Source organism: Photinus pyralis, unplaced genomic scaffold, assembly GCF_008802855.1.
Source record: "Photinus pyralis isolate 1611_PpyrPB1 unplaced genomic scaffold, Ppyr1.3 Ppyr1.4_LG7, whole genome shotgun sequence".
Taxonomy (NCBI): Eukaryota; Metazoa; Arthropoda; class Insecta; order Coleoptera; family Lampyridae; genus Photinus; species Photinus pyralis.
The window spans coordinates 39,216,144-39,242,243 of record NW_022170738.1 but is presented as its reverse complement, the minus strand read 5'-3'; the positions used below and the strand labels follow the sequence as shown (position 1 = coordinate 39,242,243).

The 26,100-nt window shown below is 34.0% G+C and overlaps 1 protein-coding gene across 1 annotated transcript in view; it reads right to left on the bottom strand.

Moving 5' to 3' along the window:
* The window catches only part of LOC116176236 (metabotropic glutamate receptor 3-like), a 50,843-nt gene extending 29,448 nt beyond the window's left edge, over positions 1-21,395 (bottom strand). The window contains exons 1-2 of the mRNA XM_031494719.1: positions 21,386-21,395; positions 21,049-21,191 (exon numbers count right to left, since the gene is read on the bottom strand). Of these exons, the coding sequence (XP_031350579.1) occupies positions 21,049-21,191; positions 21,386-21,395 (153 nt within the window). The remainder of the gene's footprint in view (positions 1-21,048; positions 21,192-21,385) is intronic.
* Positions 21,396-26,100: the final 4,705 nt, after the last annotated feature.

The window sequence follows — 26,100 nt, the reverse complement described above, 5'->3', positions numbered from 1 at the left end:
ATTATTAATTCAGAAACAGTAAAGATTTGAAAATTAACAACTGTCGTCTTTATAACGTAGGTAATGCCATGGAAACCAATAGTCAGAAATGAACAAATTACTACCTATTGAAATTCCTATGGTGCGTTGCTCGAGTCACCACCCGGTATATGCGCCAGTTGTGTGAAATAGGGGTGTATTGAACGGAAGACCGAATGGCATCGGCTGTTCACCTTCCAGGTCGAAATAAACACTGATTGTTATATTGTTAGTCCAGGCTATATCATATTTTTTGATAGAAAAATTAGCTACCGGTTCAAACCGGATTTTTCATGCAGGCAAAATGATTAGAAATTGGGCAAAGATAATTAAAACAGCTGAATTTTTTCGAATCACGAGGGTTGAAAGACGTGGAAAGTGGAATTTTGCAATTTGTGACAGAACTATTAATTTTAGACGAAAATGTTCAATTTAATAGTTATCGAGAATAAAAAACTAACCACTTTTGTGTCTGGACTATTTTTACACAATCTCAAATTTTCCGAGAGAATCCGAAAAACTGTTTTTTTCGTTTTTTATTTTTATTTGTCGGAAAAAAGTCGTAAGGGTCTGAAATATGGAAGAAACATAGCTTATTTTGTGATAAAAAGGTGTCAATTTTTTTGGGCCCGTAAAGTTGAGCTGTTTTCGAGATATTCACGATTTTCGAAAAACCACCTCTTCTAGCGCGGGGTGGAAAAATTTTCGTAAAGACTTTAATAGGCAAAAACAAAAAAAATATTATTTCAATAGAAACATTTCGAGAAAATCGCCAAAAACTAGATCAACAGTTTTAAGATATACACGGTTTTTGACAGGATAAATATCTTTTTCCCATTTTTCATTTCATTGTTCATGTTTTTATTCTCTAACTTTTAAATTGAACACTTTCGCCTAATTTAGTAGTTTTATCACAAATTGCAAAACATCACTTTCCACCCTTTTCAACCCCCGCGATTTCGCCTGCGGAAAAATTCAGCTGTTTTAATTATTTTTCTCCAATTTCTAATCATTTCACCTGCATGAAAAACCCGGTTTGAATCGGTAACTCATTTTTTTTAAATAAATTATTTTAGAGCTATTTAGCCGGGACTAAGTACGTATTTAGATATACGACTATATATAATAATAATCAACACTGTTCTTCACACGTTTCTCCAGAAATCAATTTTTATCCCATAATTCCGTTTTCCTTCTGTTTTTTTCTTCAGATTCTAAATTGAATTTCGTGAAAACAATTTTGTCTAACTTTTGACACTTAGTAATCCATTTTTCGAGGCTGTCCTACTCTTTATGTTTGTCCTGACACTTTATACCTTATATTTTGCATGACATTTGCCTTTGGAACCTTTATTTACACGACTGCTGGATTGTCGTCAATTTTCCGAAATCTTGATAAACCTTTTAACTGAACGGTTTTAATAAAAGTTTCTTACAAACCGAGATACCTATATTGGGCGATTTTATTGTTCTGTGCTGTTTACTTTTTGTATTCCAAAGCCGTAATTGTCTTCGTACCGAATGTACCATATAATTGAAGTTCGTGTTCGCCTCTACTTGATAAATTCTCAACAACCGATGCCATTTTATTTCTGAAAAACCGGCGAACGGTTATAATTAAGCGGTGCTAAATACCCAATTTTATTTTAACTTTTTTTTTTTTCGAAAAACGGGGTTGTATCCGTTTCCGTTTTGTTCCTCAATAAAAACAAATCATGCGAAATAAGCGGATCGGAAATCAACAACTTTATGTTGGAAAATAAAAATTTTAATGTTAAAACGAGAACCATTGGTTTTAATGCACTTAAAGTCGCTGAATTATTAAACGAATCCAAACAGAGGGGGGCCACCTTCGCTTTAATATGTCTTTCGGCTGTAAGTAAATCGAAGGAGTTTGTTTACCTTTAATTTCCGCGGTAGATGAATTTTTTAAGTGAAGTAGAGTCAGTGTGTATTTTGAAATCAGACTTGAAATTAAGTGAGGGGGTGTACTACAAGTTGGAAACTGGGGGTTGTATCTGCACTTTTATATCTAATACCACAAAAGGTAATTGCGTTTGCAACTACTTTGCATTTATATTAAGCCACTTTACGCAATGAAAAATTCATGTTATGTGAGAAAATTGTCCTTGCATGAAATAAAATTGATTTCGCGAGGGAGAATTATGTCGGGTCACGACTGGTTTACTTGCATTGCTAATCAACTAATTCCCATTAATGTTCATGAAAGCGTATTTAAATTGTCAATTTACCTATTTAGGTTGTGTTTAATGGTATTGCTACATTTGACGTGAGCAGATTGCGTTCGGTACCAGCCGCCCTCACCCTTCACTCACAGGATTGGCGTAAGGGATGTCAAAATACACATGAATTACAGTCCAATCCAATTAGAAAATTTTGTTTAGATGGTAGTTGATGCCAGATTCTGTTTTTGAATAAGAAATAATGACAATGAGACAGCTGGAATTTTACGTCTGACAATTATAACACCCGAGGTTAGAATAGCGTACGTTGGAATCTAAGCTGCGGTCGTAATTGTAAGCTTTTTTTTACATTGAGCTTTATAAACGAGGACGAGAAGTTAATAACGTCAAAGGTGCACCCAAAAACGTTGGGCGAGGTTCGCGTCAACCTAGAGCAAAAACCATCTCCATTCGACTGTTCTTTATCAGACTAAATACGATATAACAAACTGAAACGTATAGTAGTGTTCCTGCAGTTGTAAAAACGTATAATTAAACTAGCTATTAAACCTTTTAGAGCCATTACCAATCTTCGGTCTGCGCTTGATTGCCCATTTCGGCTTTTCTCGTAACGTACAAATTCAATGCTGCCTTGGCTTTTATCACAAACTACTTTCGCTCGCAATTTCATTTTATTAAGCCCAGTCTAAAACTGACACGGTAACTATGGTTCAATGGTTCAGAAGCACTTTGCGGCTATCTGAGTAACATACAGAAGATTTAATTATTGTGAAATTTACGTTCTATCGGGCTTTTCAGAACATTTCAAATTGAAATCTTAATTATGCGTGCCTAGTTAAAAAAAGTCTATATGAAAGTGAACGGTGCTAATTAAAAAAAGAGACATAAAATCAGTTATTAGTAAAGAAAGTGGTAGTTTGAAAATTGCGATCTGTATTACAATACCAAGAAATAATAAGAAGGAAAAAATTAAGAAAACAATGGAAAACTGAATTAATGGAGAAACATGAACTGAACAAAAGTGTGAATGGGTTTAGAAGCAGAGCTGGGAAAAGCCCTCTTGAAAAGGGCTTGAAGCACTAAGCACCGAGCACTTTGTTTTGATAAAAGTGCTTGCAAGCCCTAAGCACTTTTATGTGATGAAAGAGCTTGGAATTACCAAGCACTTTCTAAAGTAATTGAAAATACAAAGCACCAAGCCCTTGGAAAGTGCTTGAAGCCATTAAAAGTGCTTGAATCACAGTAATTGACAATATAAATTAATATAAATATAAACAATATAAAGCACCTTTCATATTACTGGAAACCAGGGTTTCTAGTCTATAACTTTTGATTGAGACGTCTGATCGAAAAAGTACGAATTGATTTGGATTCTACGCACCCAAATTAATAAGAAAAAGTGTTTTCCCGAGAAATTTTGGTGTAGTCGATTTTTGGTAAAAAAGGAAGGTTATACACTGCCTTTTTTTGAGCCCCGAAAAAAAAATTGTCTCAGATCGACCCGGAAAAAAAATTTTCTTATAGAATGTGGCCTGTAGAATCCATAATTTCAACAGTTCCAAGATTGGGCTACTAGTTCAAAAGTTACAGCCCTTTGAATTTTTTTCCCAAATTGGTGTCTATAACTTTTGATTGAGAAGCCTGATCGAAAAAGTACGAATTGATTTGGATTCTACGCACCCAAATTAATAAGAAAAAGTGTTTTCCCGAGAAATTTTGGTGTAGTCGATTTTTGGTAAAAAAGGAAGGTTATACACTGCCTTTTTTTGAGCCCCGAAAAAAAAATTGTCTCAGATCGACCCGGAAAAAAAATTTTCTTATAGAATGTGGCCTGTAGAATCCATAATTTCAAACAGTTCCAAGATTGGGCTACTAGTTCAAAAGTTACAGCCCTTTGAATTTTTTTTCGAAATTGGTTTCTAGTCTATAACTTTTGATTGAGAAGTCTGATCGAAAAAGTACGAATTGATTTGGATTCTACGCACCCAAATTAATAAGAAAAAGTGTTTTCCCGAGAAATTTTGGTGTAGTCGATTTTTGGTAAAAAAGGAAGGTTATACACTGCCTTTTTTGAGCCCCGAAAAAAAATTGTCTCAGATCGACCCGGAAAAAAATTTTCTTATAGAATGTGGCCTGTAGAATCCATAATTTCAAACAGTTCCAAGATTGGGCCACTAGTTCAAAAGTTACAGCCCTTTGAATTTTTTTTCGAAATTGGTTTCTAGTCTATAACTTTTGATTGAGAAGTCTGATCGAAAAAGTACGAATTGTTTTGGATTCTACGCACCAAATTTAATAAGAAAAAGTGTTTTTCCGAGAAATTTTGGTGCAGTCGATTTTTGGTAAAAAAGGAAGGTTATACACTGCCTTTTTTTGAGCCCCGAAAAAAAATTGTCTCAGATCGACCCGGAAAAAAAATTTTCTTATAGAATGTGGCGTGTAGAATCCATAATTTCAAACAGTTCCAAGATTGGGCTACTAGTTCAAAAGTTACAGCCCTTTGAATTTTTTTCAAAATTGGTTTCTAGCCTGCTGGACACTTTAAAAAACACGCTAGAAACAGTACTTCCGCATCGTAATTATACTGGAGGAATTAGTGGTTTATCGCTAAAGTTTTGCTTGTCCAAATTTTCGTTTAAAACGATTAGGTAAACAAAAAGGTGTTGTTATCGGTACAGTACTCTCCCCGTACCCATGGGTAATGACTAATGTAGAAGTAATAACTGCATGTGCTATAAAAGTAGGTACTACAAGAAAAAAATCCAGAATGTTGCTCGGAAATTCCTTGACACTTGTTACTTGTAAGTACGTACCTACCGAGACGTATCTTCTGAAATAATTGAAATTAGTGATAGTATGTTAGGTGAAGAAATGCACAGAGAAAATTTGTAAACTTTTAGTATGTAGGTAATAATTCTTAATTACAAATATAAAAGGTCAATAAAAGATAACAATTCCTTATAATCAAAGTAATACAGATATAAGGGAAGACTTATCTAATTAAAAAAATTACTTGCAAACCAAAATTTAAACTTCTACTATATTCTTGGTATTTACTATTTTGGCGGTTTGATGTTATTTTCTGGCCTTTTATTAAAATGTTTAATTTAGTGGCAAGTGCGTGGTAATTGATTAGGTACTTTTTTTGCCGTTCAGGTAATGTATTTTATGTATTATATACGCGGCAGTAAATTATCTGATTATACCTATCGTAATAACTATAACAAAACTTAACGTATGCCGGTATGCCCTAAATATGATAGGGCAGCGTTAATAAATGGCAGAACTATTACCTCTTCCTTTTTTTGTTCGCGAAATCGTACGACCCCTTTCACAGGAAACCACACAATACGAAAAACAAGAAGTCAACAGTGAGATGTGCAGACTGCAGACTAATCACTAATGAAGCACAGAACACGTAGGTAACGTCAGAGTAGGAGTGAAGGAATGAGTAAGACTAAGGGTTTTCTAAATTCGTCACCTAATTCACGATAAGAGCTTCGTTATGAAAGTGCTTGAAGCTCTTTGTAAGTGCTTGAAGCCCTTAAAAGTGCTTTGAAGTTCTTTGAAAATGCTTGAAGCTCTTTATAAGTGCTTGAAGCTCTTTATAAGTGCTTGAAGCCCTTGATAAGTGCTTGAAGCTCTTTAGAAGTGCTCGAAATTGTATGAAAGTGCTTCAAGCAGTTCGATAAGGCTTGAAGTTCCAAGCACTTTTAAAAAGTGCTTGGTAATTGAAGCACTTTTTACTGAATTAGAAAAGTAATTGAAGCACAGAGCTCTAAGCACTAAAAGTAATTGAAGTCCTTTAGCAAGCACTTTTTTCAAAGCACTACTCAGCTTTGTTTAGAGATATTAAATTTACCAAGGGAACGTTTTGAGAGTAGGTTAACGTAACGATGAGATTGCAAGGACTACTTATAAAAAGTTTTAGTAGTGGGTAAGAGGCATCTCTTGACCAGAAGAAATGTCATTTTGCAGAACTATATTATTTTGATTAAGGCAAAGGAAAATTTAAGTAGAGTACAGTACCCTACGTAATTTTTTGTCTCGATTTTTTGTAAGTTGTCCTATTTGCCTGTAAATTTTTAGATCTGTTAATGCTTAGTGTCTTTTTTGGTAAATAAATGTTTGTATTCCGTATTAATTCAAGAATTTTAAGAGCTATTCAGGAGCTTTTGATATCGCAAAGGTAAAATTTTAGAGCTTGTTTATTATTTCTGTAGTAGATTTCGCTTACGCTTCTATATTTACTTTTTTTGATTGGTCATTTAAGGATTATTAGTATGTTGAACAATAAACATTACGGATTACTGATTACTGATGTCCTGCTTTCAAATTTTGCATTCTTCGTTTCATCGTACTTCGTATATCTGGCCCCTTATATCCACCTCTTTGAAGTATGCAGCTAGTCAGAATGAAAAAGAGTTAAAAAAAACCTGCGACATACTGGCATAAGTGAACTTATTAAATAACTTGAAAAAGGGGAAGCCATAGGGTTTTTTTACAAAGAGAAATGAAATACTCTAATTCAAGGTACTTAAAGCGCTGCCATCCTTACAAGTGAATACATCCACACTCGAATTGTACAAATTTTATATCTCAGTTAACTTTTATAGCAAGAAAATAGTTTGAGGCGCTTTGATAAATCCGCCAGACTCTGAAGATGCAAAAGAGGTCACAACGTTTTAAAGCGTTAAGAGTAATTTTTAAACTGAAAATACAAAGATTTCAGAAAAAACTGTACGCTCGCAGGCATTCGGCGTTAAAACGATATTTCAGTAATCAGAAGCAGCGGTGGAAAATTGAAAATGGTCCGCACTTGACGATTTATGTGCTACAATAAAATAAAAAAAAACTCCAACCACCAAAGCAATAAAGATAATTGCCGTAATATTTTCCGGAAATGGTTTAGATATTTTTAATGGCGAAATTGCGCGCTAACGAACATTTTTGCTGAAGTTTTCCAAACAGTTATAATTTGTTCGTGGTCTGACCATCAACGTAAATATTACGTTTTCAATCCACAAAAATGATTTTTCCACTAACGGTTTGGCACTTCCATAAATATCGCGAATTGTAATTTGTAGGTAATATTTGTCTTCATCAAATCCTTGAAAATGTGGCAGTAATTCGTTTTTAAATTCTACTAAAGCTTTTCTAAACCACCGGTTTAAATAATTGTGCGTAGCCAAAGCGACTAAAATTAAAGCAGTAGCAAAGCTCAAAGCCGTAGCTTTCATGCACGTGTAACGTAATTGGGTTAAATATTTTAGATCTTCCCTTATGTAACACTCATATCCTAGTTTGGTATTTACCATAATCTTACCCGCTATGTGGAATTACTGTCTTGAAGACAAAGTGTGTAAACAATTCTCCCTGTTGCCATTAAAATATTAAGCAAGTTGTGCACGTGTTAGGCACAAGTCACCAGACAACAGCTTTTCACTGCTGGAAATTTTTGTCAACGTACGCCCTTTAATAATTTATTACACTTGCAGCCTATATTTTTTGTTGTAGATTTACCGAGGCGAGAAACGAAAATCTTTTTGAGTAATCTCGAAGGGCGATGAATTAAATAACACGTTTTAGCTCCGCAGGTGAAAGCCTCCAACGGGGGAAAATTAAGGGAGTGGAAAGTATAGGCCCCGCTAATGTCTTTTTAATAAACACGTAAAGCAACAATTTAGTTCTTTGATCCGGGTAATTATTGTTAGAGCTGAGAAGCTCTAGTTTATGGTTATTTACATGCCTATTAAATAATAATTTGTACCGCAATTCTCAAGTCTCAAACAATAGCATAAAAGATTCGGCGTACTGTTGTACTTTGTGTCAATGCGTCTACCGTAGGGTGGTGGAAGCATTTTTCGTCACCTGTCACAACCTTTTAGTTACTTTAAATTTCGACTCCATAATCTCGTCAACTTTTACGATGTTGAATGGAATATTGGCGTATTTTTTAGCTTTAGAATACCATAAACGACAGCATACAAATAATAAATTTCATTCTCTGTGTGTTAAGTAAGGATCTGAAACAGAACCTGAAGTTTAACTAACCTTTCATTATACATTAAATTGCTATTAAGGTTATGCATAATAATACTGAAAAATACGCTTGACAACCCTGTGAAATTCAAATTTCGAAAACATCCATAGAGAGAAAGAGAAATGTGGATTTTATTTCAAAGTAAGTAAAGTATCTACTTTGTATAAAAGGGGATTACTTCAATAGCTATATATTAAGATAACTAGGTCTTTTATAGGTACTTTAAAGGACGATGGCTATAAAACACCGTGTTATCTTCAAGATTTTTTATAACTGTGCAGCTTCCAATTCGTCTTTTATTAATATATCATGAGAATAAAATGTTTTTCAAGGCTGACGTAGGTAGTGACCATGGTAATAGAATCAACAAAATTAAGTACCTACGAAAAATACTTTAAATAAATTGACCACTTACTTTATCAGAAACAATGAATTTTGTAGAGAACTTAACAAATGAGTTTAAATTCCTAAATCATAAACTGAGGACAGTATAAGGCCTATTGTGTCTGCTATAAATTTTTCGCTTAAGGTAATAGAACAACCAAATTTCAATGCTTCAAATTTCATATTAGAATTAAAAATTTCCCTTAGTGTTTGTTATGGGATGACTGTCCTAAAGTTCCCGATTAATTCTTTACAATTTCTTCACAGATCACTTTTACCGTTTACTTCACAATTTTTTCTTAAACCAAGTTCATTTCAAGCTCCTCAATTTTTCCAGTTCCCAGTTTCCAGCCATCATAAAGTTCTCATCAAGCTCCTTTGATCTTTTGTGACAATCATTGGCTTAATGTTCTTTCCATGTTTCTCATATCTTATATGAACTCTTCTGTTGTCTGCACATGATAAGTAAGTACCTCTTGTTACCTTCACTTTGAGAAAACGTAGCAAACTTACTGTATAGCAAAATTTGGTCGAACCGAGTTAACGAACAAGTTGTAATGCTGACTTTGGCATTTGATTTCTCTTTATTTTAACATTACCATTAACATTTTTTTACGAGCAATTGAATTTTTAAGACGGAGCTGCGCCAGCACGCACCCTTTTCGAAATACTTTCAGCGGTTATTAACGAAAAAATGTTCCATTGTAATGTCGACGTTCCAGGAAGGTATATCTACGCTAAAATAGAAATAATTTTGCTCCACAATAGCTTAAAGTAACTTTCTAAATCCACTTTCAATACTTAGAGACATCGGAATAAGAAGAAGCCTGTGCTCCAAAGATTTAGGTAAAATCGATCTTGATCTTATTTCGAAGCAGGGCCCTAGTGGACAAAATCACTCCCATTTTTCTATAGGGAATGTCTTCGCAATTCTAATGAAATTGCAGTAACGAACAACCTACTTCCTACTTCGTCCGGTTTTCTCAATTTGAAGCTACCAAATACGCTATTTTCACTATAAATAAAATACGACGCATAGAACCACAACCTATTAAATTTAACAATAATTTTCAGCTCGATTTCACAAATTTTCAATACCTTTTAGAAGTGTGATGAAATATTATGAAGGAAATACGTGCAATCTGAGCGAATTCTGTTCGTGACATTCGATTTGGAAACGAAACGTTAAAATTGATTAATTCGGGCGATTATTTACAGGCACCAACCGCTTCTTGAGGTTCGTTCGAAATTGAACTGCATTGATTTCCGCTAATGAGCAGGTACCAATGAATGATAAATATGTGGAAATACATAAGGGAAAGAGTAGGTTGTTTACGCATTCTTGCTACGATTGGGAATGGGGGAAAATGCATTAATTATAATGTCGTGACAGTAATTTACAGTAGGGATAATATTGTTGTAACATTTGCGTATTTCGTGAGTGAACGTTCAAAAGCAAGCGGGAAAGTATATACAATGTAAAATGACACGTTTTCCGTTTGTAATTGAGGCATATACGATGATTTTCAGGACGTGGAAATTTAGACTAGCTCATCAGGGCGTAGGGAGTATTAAAACATCTATGCGGAATTAACGAAGTCTCAATGGGGGAGAATAAATTAAAGCAAAGATACATATGACAATGTCAAGCTTTCTGTATGTTACTAAAGATAATACAGGGTACAGTTCTATTAATAAAATGGTGGTTTGCTCGTGACTTTTAAGGATAGCTACACAAGAAAAAATGGTTTTTCCAAGAAACAATGCATCATTTTAAAGTTCAAGAAAGTTTCGTAGTACCGTCGGCAAGATTTTAATATGCACGATCCGTCATCTATCTTTCCTAATTCAATGTCACTGAAATAGAGTCACTTGCAAAAGGGCTGTGTATGAGGTTTTTCATTTGTGTAAAATGAAAAATTTGTATTAAAAAAATCATCGTAATTTTATACTTAATTGATGACATTTTGTGATTTGTAAATTCTTAAAGAGCCCACAAAATATTGGAAATTATCTTCGATTAATTCTGAACGAAATAACTTCCTACACAAAACCCGATTCGTTTTAGATATCCAATGAGTTTGTCGACCAAACGACTTCGTTTAGAATTACCTGAAGAAGATTTCCGATTTACTGCGTCCGTTATAAGGTATTTTAAATAAACTGTGTATATAATGTGTCATATTTGGTTATTAGATTCGATATTAAGTCCAGATTAGTCCAACAAAGATGTGGCTACAACATTGATTTTGCAGATTTGGATTTATAAATACTTGTAAAGGGTATTGTAGGTAGGTACATTGGAATTTTGGTACCATTTGATTTTTTTTAATATATTAAAACGTGGTAACTAGGTTTGAATTTATGAGAAAAAGCAGATGTTATACCCTAAATTTCCCTACATTTCCTATAACTACTTGTTATCACATTGAAAAAGTTTTTCTTTTCTGAATTAGGGGCTGTTTTTTACTCTTAATTTTTTCATTGCATTTTAATCTCTCCGGAAAGGAAAGTAAATGGAATACCGATTGATTTAGAGTACCCAGCATAATTCCTAATCTAATAAATATCATAAAATGCACCACAGGGATGTACTTAAATCAACCAACGCAAAAAATTTAATTTTCAACACGTTCTAAGGCAAATATAATGATGTTGCGAAATTTAACAAAATGAAAAGAAAAGCACAAAAGAATAATTAATTAACAGCCATAAACTCTGGTTTAAATAGCGTTCCATGAACAACCACACATATCTCAAACGAAGAGTATTTATAAATTCTAATTTTTAGATTAAAAAAACCCTATGAAAAAAGCACGTCTGTTAACACAAATAACGCCTAAAAACCTGTTTACCCTTTAACAACGAAAATTACAACGCAACCCTATGTAACTTTATTTTTACCCTTTAATTATCACTCCTTTCATTTTAAACCTTCGGTACCAGCTCAGTTCGAGAGCGTTGAAACTACCAGGGTGTTCCCGTGCGAAATTATTACCTTAATTTTCTTGATTGCGGCGACCACATGGACACTAGGGGGACTAAGCATCCGAAACGTCTTTTACTTCTGCTTTGTTATAAAGTGTATCCTTAAGTAGCTCTTAAAGGGATAGATTTTTGATTTGTAACTGTTAACGTAACTTGGTCATTAATTTACTGGACTTACGGTCACAAGTAATATGAATTTGTCCTACAGGTATTAATTGATACCTATTGTTTGTTACAGATTGGGACTCGCTACAGGAGAGCTCTCTCTACAGCGACCGAGATTATTCAAGGTAAGATTGTTACGATTACATATGTGAATACTTTCATTATTGAAGCAATATTATAGATCGTATTTGGGGATTGGGGGTTTGATTAATTGGGGGAATTTTAATTGAACATGTAATTTCCTTATGCCCGGGTATTGATCCGAGATGGATTGACTCGGATTGACAAGTGACGTTTTCTGTCTTAGCGTATTTCCACAAAAATAAAAAAAATGTGCTATTGTGAGCACCTAGTGCGCTCGTCTGTGGGTCCGTCCGTCCGTCCGTCCGATGGCTCTGTCGCTATTAAAACTTTTCAAAAGCTACTTTTTTTTGCTACTTGGTTCGTTATAGTGCCGAGGCTTGCATCAAGGAAAACATTTTTTCTATGTCTCTTACAAAGACAGTTACAGCAATAAAAATCTATTCTTTCGCGTCTCATTTTACACTGTTGCCGTTTATTGTGCTTATAAATTTTAAAGTTGCATTTTGATTTTTGATTAGCCAAAACTTGATCAACTTTAGGGATCATTTCGAATCAAAGAAATCCAAAATTTGACTGAGGAAACGGTTAAATACATTGACAGAGCAAAATAAAATTGGCTCTGTTGGAAACCACGGTTAACCCTTTGGGTCATTATTTATTACGTGCACTTTTTGAAAAAATTGATTGCGCATGCGCAGACCTAACTTTCTTACTTATGAACGGTTATTTTCCTGTCATTTTAAGGGAAAGTGTTTCCCAAATCTGACTTACATTGTTTATTTGTGACCTTGATAATTGTATTATTGAACCTAATGACATTAAAATAATAGATCAATACTAGTAAAGCAGTATTTTAAAATCCGTCAATATATTACTGAGAAATATAAATTATAGTTTACTTTACTTTACGAACGAGAGCAGTGGACCTAATTCTAGTGCGGTGTACCAATCACGGACCGTATACGTACTAAGTGAACCAATGGGCTTGACGCTCATGAATCGAACTTATTATTCCAAGCCCAACTTTAAAAGTTTTCTTTTTCATTTGTGAATGATTCTTTCGCATTTTTGTTTCATTCCACTTAAATTTTGCATAATTAATTTATTACAAAAAACTGAAAACTTCTCCATTTTCTTGAAATTTCAGCGGAAGATACCGATACGAAAGATAAAAGCAAATTGAAATCACGTGGAAAGAGTATCTAACTAATTTTTTCGGACAAAGACTGTTAATGGAAATGCGTTATTTTTTAACTTGTTATATCTTTCGCTACTAACATTCATGATTCAACATTTCCTTGCAACTAGATTCGGAAATATCTCTCAGAGCGAACAAAATGCTTCGACAGAATGCAAAAGTGTATTGATTTCGGAGGCAGTAAAGCATTACTAAATTTTTTATTTTTTCTTATCGTTTCCAGCAGCCTACTTTACCAAGCACGTGATAGCATCAGCTTGTTCCTAACTAAATTGAGAAACCCGTTTCAAAACGAAATCAAAACCCATACGCGGTACTAAAACTGTAAATAAATAACGTTATTTCGTTCCGAAAGTCGAAAAGATAGACCTTTTATCATCGGTTCACCAATTAAATATTGAGGGCGATCCTGGTCGGCACGGACACGCAGTTGTATCCTCTCGACGGCGATTTGTTTTGTAGAGTATCCGATCACGGATTTGATCAAAAGTCAACGACGCGCGCTCGGGATGAGATCGAACCGGTAATAGAAAGGAATTCTCGTATTTACTAAAACAATCCACCTCGAAGTGTTTACACCTCCATTCAATTGAAACGTGTTTCCTATTCGCATAACTGGAACACTGGGAAACTGCTCGAAAGCTCTCCGGATTTATTTACTTTTGTTCAATTTTAATACAGAGGCCAAAGAATGGTAACGTCAACGTAACCGTATTGAACCCTAATCGAGAAAAAGTATGCATTTAATCGCCATCGCTTCACGAGACGTGTTAATTTAGATATTTGACCCTCATCATAAATTGATTAAAAAAGCTTCGGATTAATCTGGTGATAAATCAACTACTGCATGGCCGTTGACGTTTTTATTCCATTACAGAGCATTAACGTTAAGTTCATTCTATTTTTAAGTTTTTTAAATCAACGTAATTTCTAGAATTTTCCTTGTATTTCTCTTCTTTCGTTCTCCCGACGTTTTCCTTAACTGAGTTCCTCGCGAATTGGCATTATCTTATTTAATAGTTCCCTAATTTATGTATAGCAATCCTTTAGCAATCCTCGTCCACTTTTTCTAAAGCGTTATTCCTCCGCAATTAATTCCCGAATGTCTTATGAATGTTCCCTTTGTTTTCTGTGCCCACTGCACCCAATGTAGATTTCCATAAGAAACTCAAGTTGTTTTTCAAACAAAATTGTCCTTCTGTGTAGATTTTTAGTTAATGTAAATGTAATGAATTATTTAATCGGCTTCAATATGTCTCAATGCTAGATACAGAAAGGGGAGCTATGTGGGCGACAACATTAGTTACACTACTTAAAAACTACCCAGCATAACCCAGGACGGTTGTAGGACAATTCACACCCGAATAATTCGCTCTCGGACATTTCGCACCAAGGAAAATTCGCACCAAAGATATTTCGCACCCCGACGTTTCGCTCCCGGAGAATTCGGACCCGGATAATTCGCACCGGAATAATTCGCACCAGAATTTCGCTCCCCTGAGATTTTGATGTCTGGACACTTTTGCACCCGCATACTTATCTTCAAGAGAGTTCACATTTCCCACAGCATCGCACATTTTCGCACTCGAAAAATTGGCATCCCTATAATTCGCATACAAATAATTCGGTCTTCAATTTTTCACTAGTTTTTAATAACTACAAAAACTCGCAGATCTTCTGTCGACACGTGACATGTTGTGCTTCTTCACCGGTTACGGCGTAACTGATTGCCCTAAAAAAGCAGTTACCGTCACCTTTAATAGACTTGACAGATGTTGGAGAAAAATCCCTTTAATGTGGCACTTAAATATTTATGTTGGTTAAACAATAGCCATACAATTTGTAGAGGAATAATTTTTTTAATAGTATTTATGAGGCAAGAATTCATACCTACAATCCTATGTACCTTTTTAAATGGAATGGACCATATCAAAGCAGTAGAGATATTAGGTCACTTTAATAGCATCCATATCACTCAAAATCTGGAATTTAGTACTTATTTTATTGTAATCTCCGTATTAAACATGAGAACACTTGCTAAAGGTACCATGAATGAAAATTTATTTAAAAAAAAAAACAAAAAAAAGGTAAAAAGACACTCATCCGTGATGTAAATTGTCCATGCACTTATGTTCAAAAGTAGTCCAGGAAATAGAGACTGAAAATGGACCATTTCCTGCAAAACGAGAAGTAGTTCCAATTTTTTTTGCATGTCATGAAAGACTATCTGGTGATTAAGAATCCAAGTTTTCGACTCCCCACCCCTTGTGCTTCCCCCGTACCACCCTTAAAACCAAAGAAATTTGGTTGGTTTTTTAGTTTTTCAATCATATCTTTTTATAAGTTCATTTTACAAAAAAATATTGTTATCAGAAATTGTAGACTATAAAATTCTACATAACTTTGATATACACTACTTTTTTGTGGAATGTTTATTAACAGCGATATAGAGCCCTCGAGCTTTTTAACTTGTCGCCCTCGAGAATATAAACATCACTATTATGCCCTTAATACATAAATAACTATTAAGAACTCTAAAATTTGTATGTAGATGTTTAAACCAAATTTTATACTTTATCTCTATAATTAAGAGTTTTATGAGAAAATATCTTCAACTTATCGTGGCATAAATACCCTTACGCTGCACCCTTACCAAAGGGGATGCATAATAATTCAACTTTCAACCCTTGCTAGTGGGGATATTTGAATCACTGTGAGATTGTAGGGCTTTCTAATATACGTTTGAAACAAAAAATTATCTCACTTCAGTTCAGCTTCATCCCCCCCTCCCCCCAACCGCGGTAGGAATAGATATTTAAGAGGAATAGAAAATATTATGTATATAATAAGCGTTGTATTCTCTGACTAACTTCACAATCGCCACAAGAGCGTTTAAATATCTATTCCTTCCGCACGGGGGGTGGGGGGGAGGGATGAAACTGAACTGAAGTGAGACAATTTTTTCATTTCAAAAATATATTAGAAAGGGCTATAATCTCAAAGTAATTCAAATATCCTCACTAGCAAGGGTTGCAAGTGTCATTATTATGCATCCCCTTTGGTAAGGGTGCAGGGTAGAGGGATTTATACCACGATAAATTCAAGTTTTTTCTCATAAAACTCTTAATTATAGTGTAAAAGTATGAAATTTGATTAAAACACCTACATAGAAATTTCAGAATTCTTAAAAATATAAGCAACTTTGAAGCTCTATATCTTTTTTAATAAACATTTCACAAAAAAGTAGTGTATATCAAAGTTGTGTAGAATTTTATGGTCTACAATTTCTGATAACAATATTTTTTTCTAAAGTGAACTATTAAAAAGATACGATTGAAAAACTAAGAAACCAACCAAATTTCAGGGGTTTTGGGGGTGGTACGGGGGAAGCACAAGGGGTGGGAGGTCGAAAACTTAGATTCTTAACCACCAGATGTCTCTCTACGACATGCAAAAGAAATTGGAACTACTTCTCATTTTGCATGCTAAAACCCTCTATTCCCTGGACTAAAGTAGACGGGTGCTGCTAAACGCTGGTATCGGTCTATAAGCAAAACTGTCACCTGACATTTCTTAAACCTATTTACCCAGTTTTATTGTACCAATTAACAATCAAGGTTTTTTTCATTTGGAAACCTTTTAGCACGTACAAATAATATTGCAATAGGAATATAAAAGTCTAAATAAAATTTTAACAATTATTCTTTGTTAATAGCTGCAAGTTAAGTTTCCTAGTTCTCTAACCTTCGATGTCGTCCATTTAAAGGACACATAACGAAATACGTATGTATTGTCTTAAAAGATCTCAAGAAAATTATAATCATATTTGAACGTAAAACAAATAGATTCTTGAGAGTTTCCGTAAAATTAAAGAGATAAGAACTGTAAAGTAACGAAAAAAGCAAAAAATGTTGATAAATATCGTGAAAAAAATTGATCTTGCTATAAATTATATGGCTATTATTTAAATAATATACTGAAATTGTGAAGATCCATGACTTTCGATGGGGTGCTTAAGAAGCTTAGGAGAAATAACACCAAAATCTACCCATTTATTATTATAACAATTTTTATGGGGAGATTTTGGTGTTCTTTCTCCGACGCTACGGTGGTGCATTAGAAACGATACATAGCTATTTTTGTAAATTAAAATAATTTTCAAAAAACGCTTTGGCACGTCAAATATGATCATGGAAGGAAACAGTGTCTAAAATAAAACTTGCTCACTAATGTCTTTGTCTTGCATCGCTGACAGTGCAATCCTTAAAATCTTAAATAATGCATCGTTAGTAAGGTCGCCCATCTCTGAATTCGGATATGTAATTTTTTTGGTTTAGTTGTTTCATTTCCAGCGCATTCGACGTTGCAGGTACAAGTTTTCCTTTTTTTATACCACTTGCAACTGCATAATTTTGACGCACGATCGCATTAGCTTCTATTACATAGTGATCGGCCCGACATCCTTCCAATGACATAAACAACAGCGCGCCCTCAACTTACTTTTAAAATATTTCGAAAATATCAAATCTAAAAAATTATAGTCTCACCAAATTCAGGGAAGGAAAGCCTTTCCAATGATGTCCTATCTTCCTTGTTGCGCAATTACCAATGCTAAGGGTTTTGCTTTAGTACTAGGTATGCCATACAAAAATTAAAAAGGAAGTATATAGGTACTTAATAATTACAAACATTTAAAAGAAAAAATCATCAATATCGACCTGTTCCTAAAACGTTTCAAGATTTTTAAAAGCTTTACTGTTTTGATTATTAACAATCTCTTAAAAAATTGCCAGAATTTTTCCATGTATCTCTTCAAACTATAAAATAAATAAGAGTAAGAAAATCAAAAAGAAACTTTTAAGTTCATTCACTACCATAGTTGTAGCAAAGATAACGCAAAAAAATAAGCAGTTAGTGTAATTTTACTCAGTCACCAATAATCAACATATAGCCATATGTGGTCAAAGAAACGTAAAACTGGTTCTAAGAAAACTGGAAACTTACCTTTTCTGAACACCACCACAACACTACCACCAGAAATAAAATTTTTTAAAATTAAAAAAAAAGTATACACAAAATCAAAACCCGTGCTCAGATAAATTTTAAAATACCACTCTGTCAAACGTTCAAGAATGAAGATACTATACAGGCGTTAAAGTTCTAATTAGTTGTGGTCATACGTACTTAAACCTGATTTTTCGGACCTAATTACTTTTACCTTGTAATAAACCCTATTCATCTTCCAGAAATAATAGAAAGGATGTCATTACGATATTTCTCTTATTGTTTCTTTATGAAGTGCAATTTGTGTTATCGGGGTCTTTTCAAATTTACCTTTAATTATAATATTATCTTAATTACTTATCCAAATTTAGTGCCATCTATGAAATGCATTGTTCTATTGTCATTTATACATACTCGTTTTGTCTAAAATAAATTTAATTCATTTCCTTTGTCACCCTTTTCAACTAAAGAAATAAAGAACAATTTTTTATGTGTCTTCATTAAGAAATCTTTATGTAAGGGAACGTTAAAATTACTTCCTTTTTCTATTTTCATCTTGATCTTATAATGTAAATATTTTTAACTTTAGACTTATCACTTTGTTTGTGTACGGTATTATATGTTGATTCTGTTTTAATATTAAGAGCGTCTCAAAAGTAGCGAATATTACACATAATATTGTAGATATACTATAACTAGGTATAACTATTTGGTATTTAATTACTCCACAAAAGACGTTTCAGTTACCTATTCTTATTTTCTCAAAACGAAAGCGCAGTAGATAAAAATTATGTGTTCTTAAATTACAGGATTTAACTATATCAAACTCTTCATACAACTTAAAAAAACCAGCGTGATTATATTTAAGAAATGGAAATACTTAAGAATCGCGATGTGTTGAAAATGAAAGACCAAATAACTATTATTTAAAACATTTTTCCATGAAGTAGATGTATACCAAGATGTGCACTACTACATACATTCTGTAAAGACAATCGTCTAGTAGCCTCTTAAAAATATTTAATTTTAATAAACCAAAGATTTACAGAATTATCCGGGTGCGAATTATCCGGGAGCGAAATGTCCAGGGTGGGAAATATCCTGGGAGCGAAATGTCCGGGTGCGAATTATCCGGGTGCGAATTATTCCGGTGCGAATTATCCGAGTGCGAATTGTCCGCACACGCCTCAGGACTCCCCAAAAACCAGAACATGTTCTGTGCAAACAGGAATCCTCGCCATTTTAGGTTAAATTTAAATTTAAACGTGAGCACGTCCGACCAAATAATTTAAATAATTTTTTCGCTATTCACAAAATATAAGCTTGGATGTAATAAAGTAACTCAGTAATAGTTTTCGCAGGTCTGTGAAGGACAAAATTACCCTTTTGCTCCAGAAATCTCAAAAACTGTACTCTGTTCTAATAATTAAATTGAACTTTAAAAGGTTTTGCTGACCGGAGGGACAAAGTTGTAATTTTGCGCAGGCCTTTGGAGGACGGGAATGTTTCTCTAGCCCAAAAATTAAAAAAAATTCAATTTTTCAACTGACTATTAAATATTAGGTACTCTTCGATTTTGCGCAGATCTTAGAAGCGTTTTTCTATTTACTATTTATTTTTCTGTTACTCAACAGAATCAATGAATAAAATATAGAGCTGCAGAGAGGACAGGCCATTGTGAAGTGAATTTCTAAAAGCAGCAGTAGGTATCCTTAAAAATTCAAAGCGTAAGGAATTGGTGTTTCTTTGACTCAATTTTTACATTTCCCCACACGATATTCCCAGCAGTGCGACGCACGACACACATTCAAAGTAACTAAGATAAATCGGGGCACAGCCTCCTAGGTACACAAAAATGTCACAATTTTAATCCAATTACTACTAGAAACTTCCAGAAAGTGTGAAAAGTTACAGAACAATAACAGTTCCTGCACCTCTGAGGAAATTAATATTAAACGTAACGACATTTTGCGGGTCCTTGCAGGCGCAAAGTTAACAGACCGATTTACTCTTGGGCAATTTATTTCTGCCGGCAGCTGGCTAAAGGGAAATAGTAAACTAAAACTTTGTGGCCTGTATTAGTTCCAAGGCGACCGCAATGGAAATTCGATAAGAGGAAGAGACACGGATCGAGGGTAACAAACAACAAATACGCCATAATGGCGATAAATTTTTGTCGTAAGTTTCGAACTGTCGTTATATACCAACTTCTGAGTTAGTTTACTGCTTATAAAGTTGTCGATGATTAAATTTTAGCAGGGGCGAACTTAAGTTCACTGACAAACAGTACGATAATTCAATCGAAAGTGGACAAACTTACATTACGTGCCTTGCGTGCGTTGTGAAAGTTTCAAGTGGGGCCCGCAACCTCCTACAGTTTTGGTTTTTTCTTACATTACAAGATATCGACGATCGAAACCTACTTCATTATTTTTGCAGCTCAAGAAGATACACTTTTTATTTCCCCCTAATTACAGTTGTACCATTGCATCTATAGGATAGTTATGAATTCAATGGTTGTAGATGTTAATTTCATTGCGAGAAAATGCATCTCCGCCGCAAACTTCCCACGTTCTTTCTACAAAGGCAGTCTTGCACGAAATTTCTTGTACAATCAGCCAATTCTACTGTCAAAACAACGCGCTACAGGTTTTCATCCCCCGCAATTTATTTTCTATTAAAATTTGGTAAAACTTTTATGGAAGATAACTTCCCTCAAGATACCTTGAAATGACAGGAACTCTCAAAGAAAACTTCAGAGTAACAAAAATCTGATATTGACATTCTCGGTATAATTTCTTTTCATTCGTTTCCATAAAAACTTTAATTGCATTTTTTCATCCCGAAGGGAGTCCATCAGAGATTCGCAATTTAGATTTCAAATCGACTTTTTCTTTCATTCAGATACTTTTAAAAGGGGTTGTAATCAATTTAGCGATAGTAGAAATGAAGTTACTTACCTGAGGAATTTTGAACAGTCTTAATAGGTTGGCAACTTGAATCGAAGTTACACTGGAAGCTGCGCCTACGACGCCTGATATGACTTTGCGAACTTGGGTCTTGTTGCAATGGTACTCGGCTCCGTCGATGTTGCTGATAGAACCTGCAAACAAAAAACGGAATTATTCATTTGGTTAATCATAAGAATAACAGTCGAAGTCTTCCTCTAATTTTGACTTTTATATACTAGTAGCAGTCTCGGCGAATTTGTACCGCCTTTGAAAATCCCGTTTTTTATCCGATTCCGTGGGAATTCCGGATGGCGGTTTACTAATTCATGAACTTTCGTGAGCCTACGTCCAATCATTCTCCACGGTTTTATCGCAATCGGATGAACGGTATAGACAAGCATAAAAGACAGACAGACAGGCAGTAAGACAGACATTATATAGATACATATATGAGTACCTCTAACAAATAAATTTGGCAGTCAGTATTGAATTTCATAATCATATTTCTATTTTAAGGTTAAATGGTAAACCTTACAATAAAATGTAGTGTTCTTGACAGAGTAGCCTAGGAGAATATTTGTGACCAATGAGCAATGATGAAATGTAATAGCACATAACAGAGTGCTCAATTATTTTTGTACTGTGGTAATTATTGCTCCATTTAGCCGAATTTATTTTTGAAATGGGAGAAGGGCCTGGCATATTAGGTGCCTCCCCCTTCCTCCCGTAAATGAATCAAATGTACTTAGGCAGAAAAAATTACAAAAGAGGATTGTACAGTTTCTATTAACTCTTTGCTAGTGTTGGTCAATGAATTGGGATCGAATTTCGATAAATTGTGTATGCAAAAAGCGCCCTTATTGAGCTCATCAAGGCCGTTGCGACCTGTAATACATTTGTTTGAGAGTCATTTAAAGATTATAGCTCCATTGTTTTCTGCGGAAGCTTGTTTGGGTAACTAATACATACTATGACATAAGTAATATATACTATGATTAAGAATATGCATAGGGATTTACATGTATTGTTTTTTCCTATGTTTGCTTTGGATTCCGTATTCTTATTTTCGTTCTTGTGCGATGCATTCAACTGAAGAAAAGGTTGATCTTGTCAATTGATATAGCGCCGGTAACAGTTTAAGAATCAGAGATTCATTTTTTTTGGAAATCCAAAGCAACAATATACAAATTAAGAATATTTTGAATACAAAATTAGGCACCCTTCAGAAGAGAATTTAAAAGTAGACAATACTATATGTAAATCCCTATGGCTACTTCTTAATAAATATCACTGTATATTATATTTTTTGTTAAACTTATTTTTTCAACGCATACAATATTTTCAAAGATTTTAGAAAGTGAGGTAATTATTTATACAAACAGAGGAGATATGGAACTTCAAAGCGAAAGTTGAAAAATTATCATGCTTTGATATACGTATATAATTTGAGCATTAACGGAATTAATGTAGATATATTTAGGCTTAATTAAGAATTTATATAAAGAAGAGAAGCCGCAATTCACAAAATGTATGAAAATCGCCGACTTTTATATAAAGGAAAACGGTCTAGCGAGAGTTTCAAATATTGCAATGGAATGTATATCAATAAAGCTCAATTTACTACCGGTGTACAATCGTACCTGCTTCTACACGCACAAATGTCCGAAATAAATGCGGGTACAGAGAAAATGTTAAGGGAAGGTATTGCTGTGTCCCTAACCTTCAGCGCATATAAAAAATAAATGCAATGTGCCACGTGGGCACCAAATAATTATTGCTCTGTTAAATGGCATGAGATCACCAACCAAATCACTCTTTTGTTCAATATTTAAAATTTGATTCGTTTTACAATGGTTATTAATTTTGTGTTTAATTATTGAAGTAAATAAGTTATAAATTGTCGGTAAACAAGTAATTTAACGGTAATTTTTTGGGTAGTGGTAAACTTCTATAACCAATAATATGGTCTATTCCTGATGCAGTCCAATTGGCACTAAATTTCAAAGTATTTATGAAATCATCTAAAGTTATTGAATTTTCTTCTACCCACGTCCAATTTTTTGAATTATTTTTTAAATTATTTAGCCAAAACGCATTTGCGTTATATTCAGATGAAGTACCCCAAATTTTTGCCCGGTAATGGAACATATATCATCAGAAGGAAATATATTGTGTGATCAAAACTCTCTAAACCTTCCCCATATAGTTTTTATTCGTTGAAGTTTTTAAAAATAAAAGCGACTATAGTTTCGGCGTACTGCCATCATCAGGCGACTAGAAGTTTATCACAATATAGCAAATTTGAAAACATTAAGGGCTAGTACTTACTGAGTTTTGATCACACAATATATTTCAACCCCCATTTCGAGGAACGATGGATCCAACCCAAAATTTCTTCGCCAACCGAGCTTCAACAGTCCATCAATTCATCAAACATCAAAGAAAATTGAAAAGAGCATCACTCAACATCTGGTTCAACCATACTTGCCTCAAAGAAGAACTATTCCCAAGATATATCAACATAAAAACAAAAAACAACTCACCGAGAGTACAAGACGCTATACACTCAGGTAAACTTAAATGGCTCAAAAACGAAATCAACCACTGGTACAAAGTCAGAGACAACCTAAATCTACAACTATAGATTTCACATCAAGATCTTCATTATTACCTTAACAATTTAGAATTAGATATAGTCATTAGCACAACCAAAGACGAAGTAGAGAAATTTGGCTCAGAAATTTTTCAAAGTTTAAATAAAAAATTAACCAACTTAAAGAAATTAAAATCTAACTTAAATTACAACCCCCCTGATCCAAGTTTCTTCTTCAAGTTTCACAAAAACGTAATAAATCTTAGTACGACCACCTTCGATAAAGACGAAACTGACATCTTAAATCTAGGCCTTAAGCACAACCCATTCAATACGAACAAAAATACTCTTCAAGATTTTAAAATAAACCTAGAATGCATTTTGCACAAAATCAATTCCAACAACCCTCAGGTGGACACGAACTCCATCAGAGCAAGTTGTCTCCACAAATTGAATAAATATAAACCCATCTCGGGGAAATTTAACAAATCAATTCTGAGAACTTTGACATCCATCAAATCAAAATCAATTGATAACAACCTCATCTTTACCAAAGCGGACAAAGGTAATGCTCTTGTAATCATGAATAAAGAAGATTATGTCCGTAAAGTGGAGAATTTACTTAAAGGGGATGATTTCAGTAACTCGAAGATAAATTTTAATAACTTCACAGTAAATTTCAGAAAGTTTATTCCCTCTTATAAGGACTTCATCAAAACTGAATTCAACCTTTATTACACGTCTTTCCTTCTTATGAATCCATCCATCCCCAGATTGTATGCTCTTCCAAAAATCCACAAACCCAACAACCCGATACGACCTATCGTTTCTTTTACCAACACACCAGTACACAAACTATCTACGTGGTTAAACTCGTGCTTGACAACCCTTTTACCATGGTCCTCCCCACATTCAATAACGAACTCCATTCAATTTGCTCATGAACTTTCAAAAACTAAGATTTCAGAATCACAACGCCTCATTTCCTTTGATATAGTCAATTTGTTTCCTAGCGTCCCATACGGAGAATGCAGATCGATAGTTCAAAATTTACTTTCAGATTCTAATGCCTCAGATCAAACTTCCGAATTTTTAATCAAATGTCTAGATCAGTGTTTGAACCAAAATTTCTTCTTCTTCAATAAAAAACAATATACACAAAAATCCGGTCTCCCTATGGGGAATAACCTTTCGCCTTTACTTGCCGAAATATTCTTATCAAATCTAGAAATTAAAAAACTCTTATCCAACCCTACCATCAAGCAACACTTTAAATTTTATAAACGCTATGTAGATGACATCCTTGTGATATTTGAAGGCAATGACTCCGATTTAAACAATTGCTTCAACATCTTAAATACCTTACATAAAAACTTAAAATTTACCCTCGAATTAGAGTCCCACAAAACCCTCAATTTTTTAGATCTCTCAATTGAACATCTAGGCCAAAAACTCGATATTGGAATTTATAGAAAACCCACCACCACCAGTAATATAATCCACTTCACCTCCTTTCATTCTCTCCAACATAAACTTGCAGCGTTCAGATTCTATTTCCACAGACTTTTCAATTTACCCTTAAACCAAACCAAATACAACGCAGAACTCCAGATTATGTACCAACTAGCCGCCCAAAATGATTACCCGTTAAAATTGATCCAAAATCTCCAATTCAAACTCCTTCATAAATCCGAGATCCGCAATACCACCAGTTTATCCCTCTTACAAGAAGATACTGCAACCACATATCAAGTATTGCCTTATATCGGAGAATTTTCTCATTGTTTTCAAAACACCTTCCAAAAATACAACATCCGCATAATCTTTACAGCCGACAGCAATCTAAAGTCAGTTCTTTCACACACAAAAGACCAAATCCCTCTAATAGACAAATCTGGCATTTACAAACTTAATTGCCCCACCTGTAAATCTTCCTACATTGGCCAAACAGGGAGGAAATTTTCTACTAGGTTTCAAGAACACTTTCAATGCATTAAAAACAATAATTCCTCTTCAATAAAATCCTCTTTCTCTTCACACATCCTGGAAACGGGTCACTCCTTCAATCCGAATACCGATTTCGAAATTCTACATATATATGCAATAAAGGTATAGGATTGAACTTTCTGGAATTGAAAGAAATTCACCACCAAGTTAAAAAGAACCCACACCTCTCTCTTAACGAAATTCTCGGCTTCAATAACAATCTTCTGTTTTTACAATAATTTCAATTCACCCTATATATCTTTTCAAAATTTATAAATTTATCGATATGTCAGTTTCCTCTTATACCGGATTGTCAATCATTTCTAGACATGCCGTCTGCATGATCTCGAATTTAAACTTACTTAAATAATTTAAATATGTAGTCATCTCAATAGTTTTCAAAACTTTTATAAGTTTATTTTTTCCCCCGGTTCTTTTGAAATGTGTAAGTACCCTTTAGATAATTTATTTTTTAAATCTAA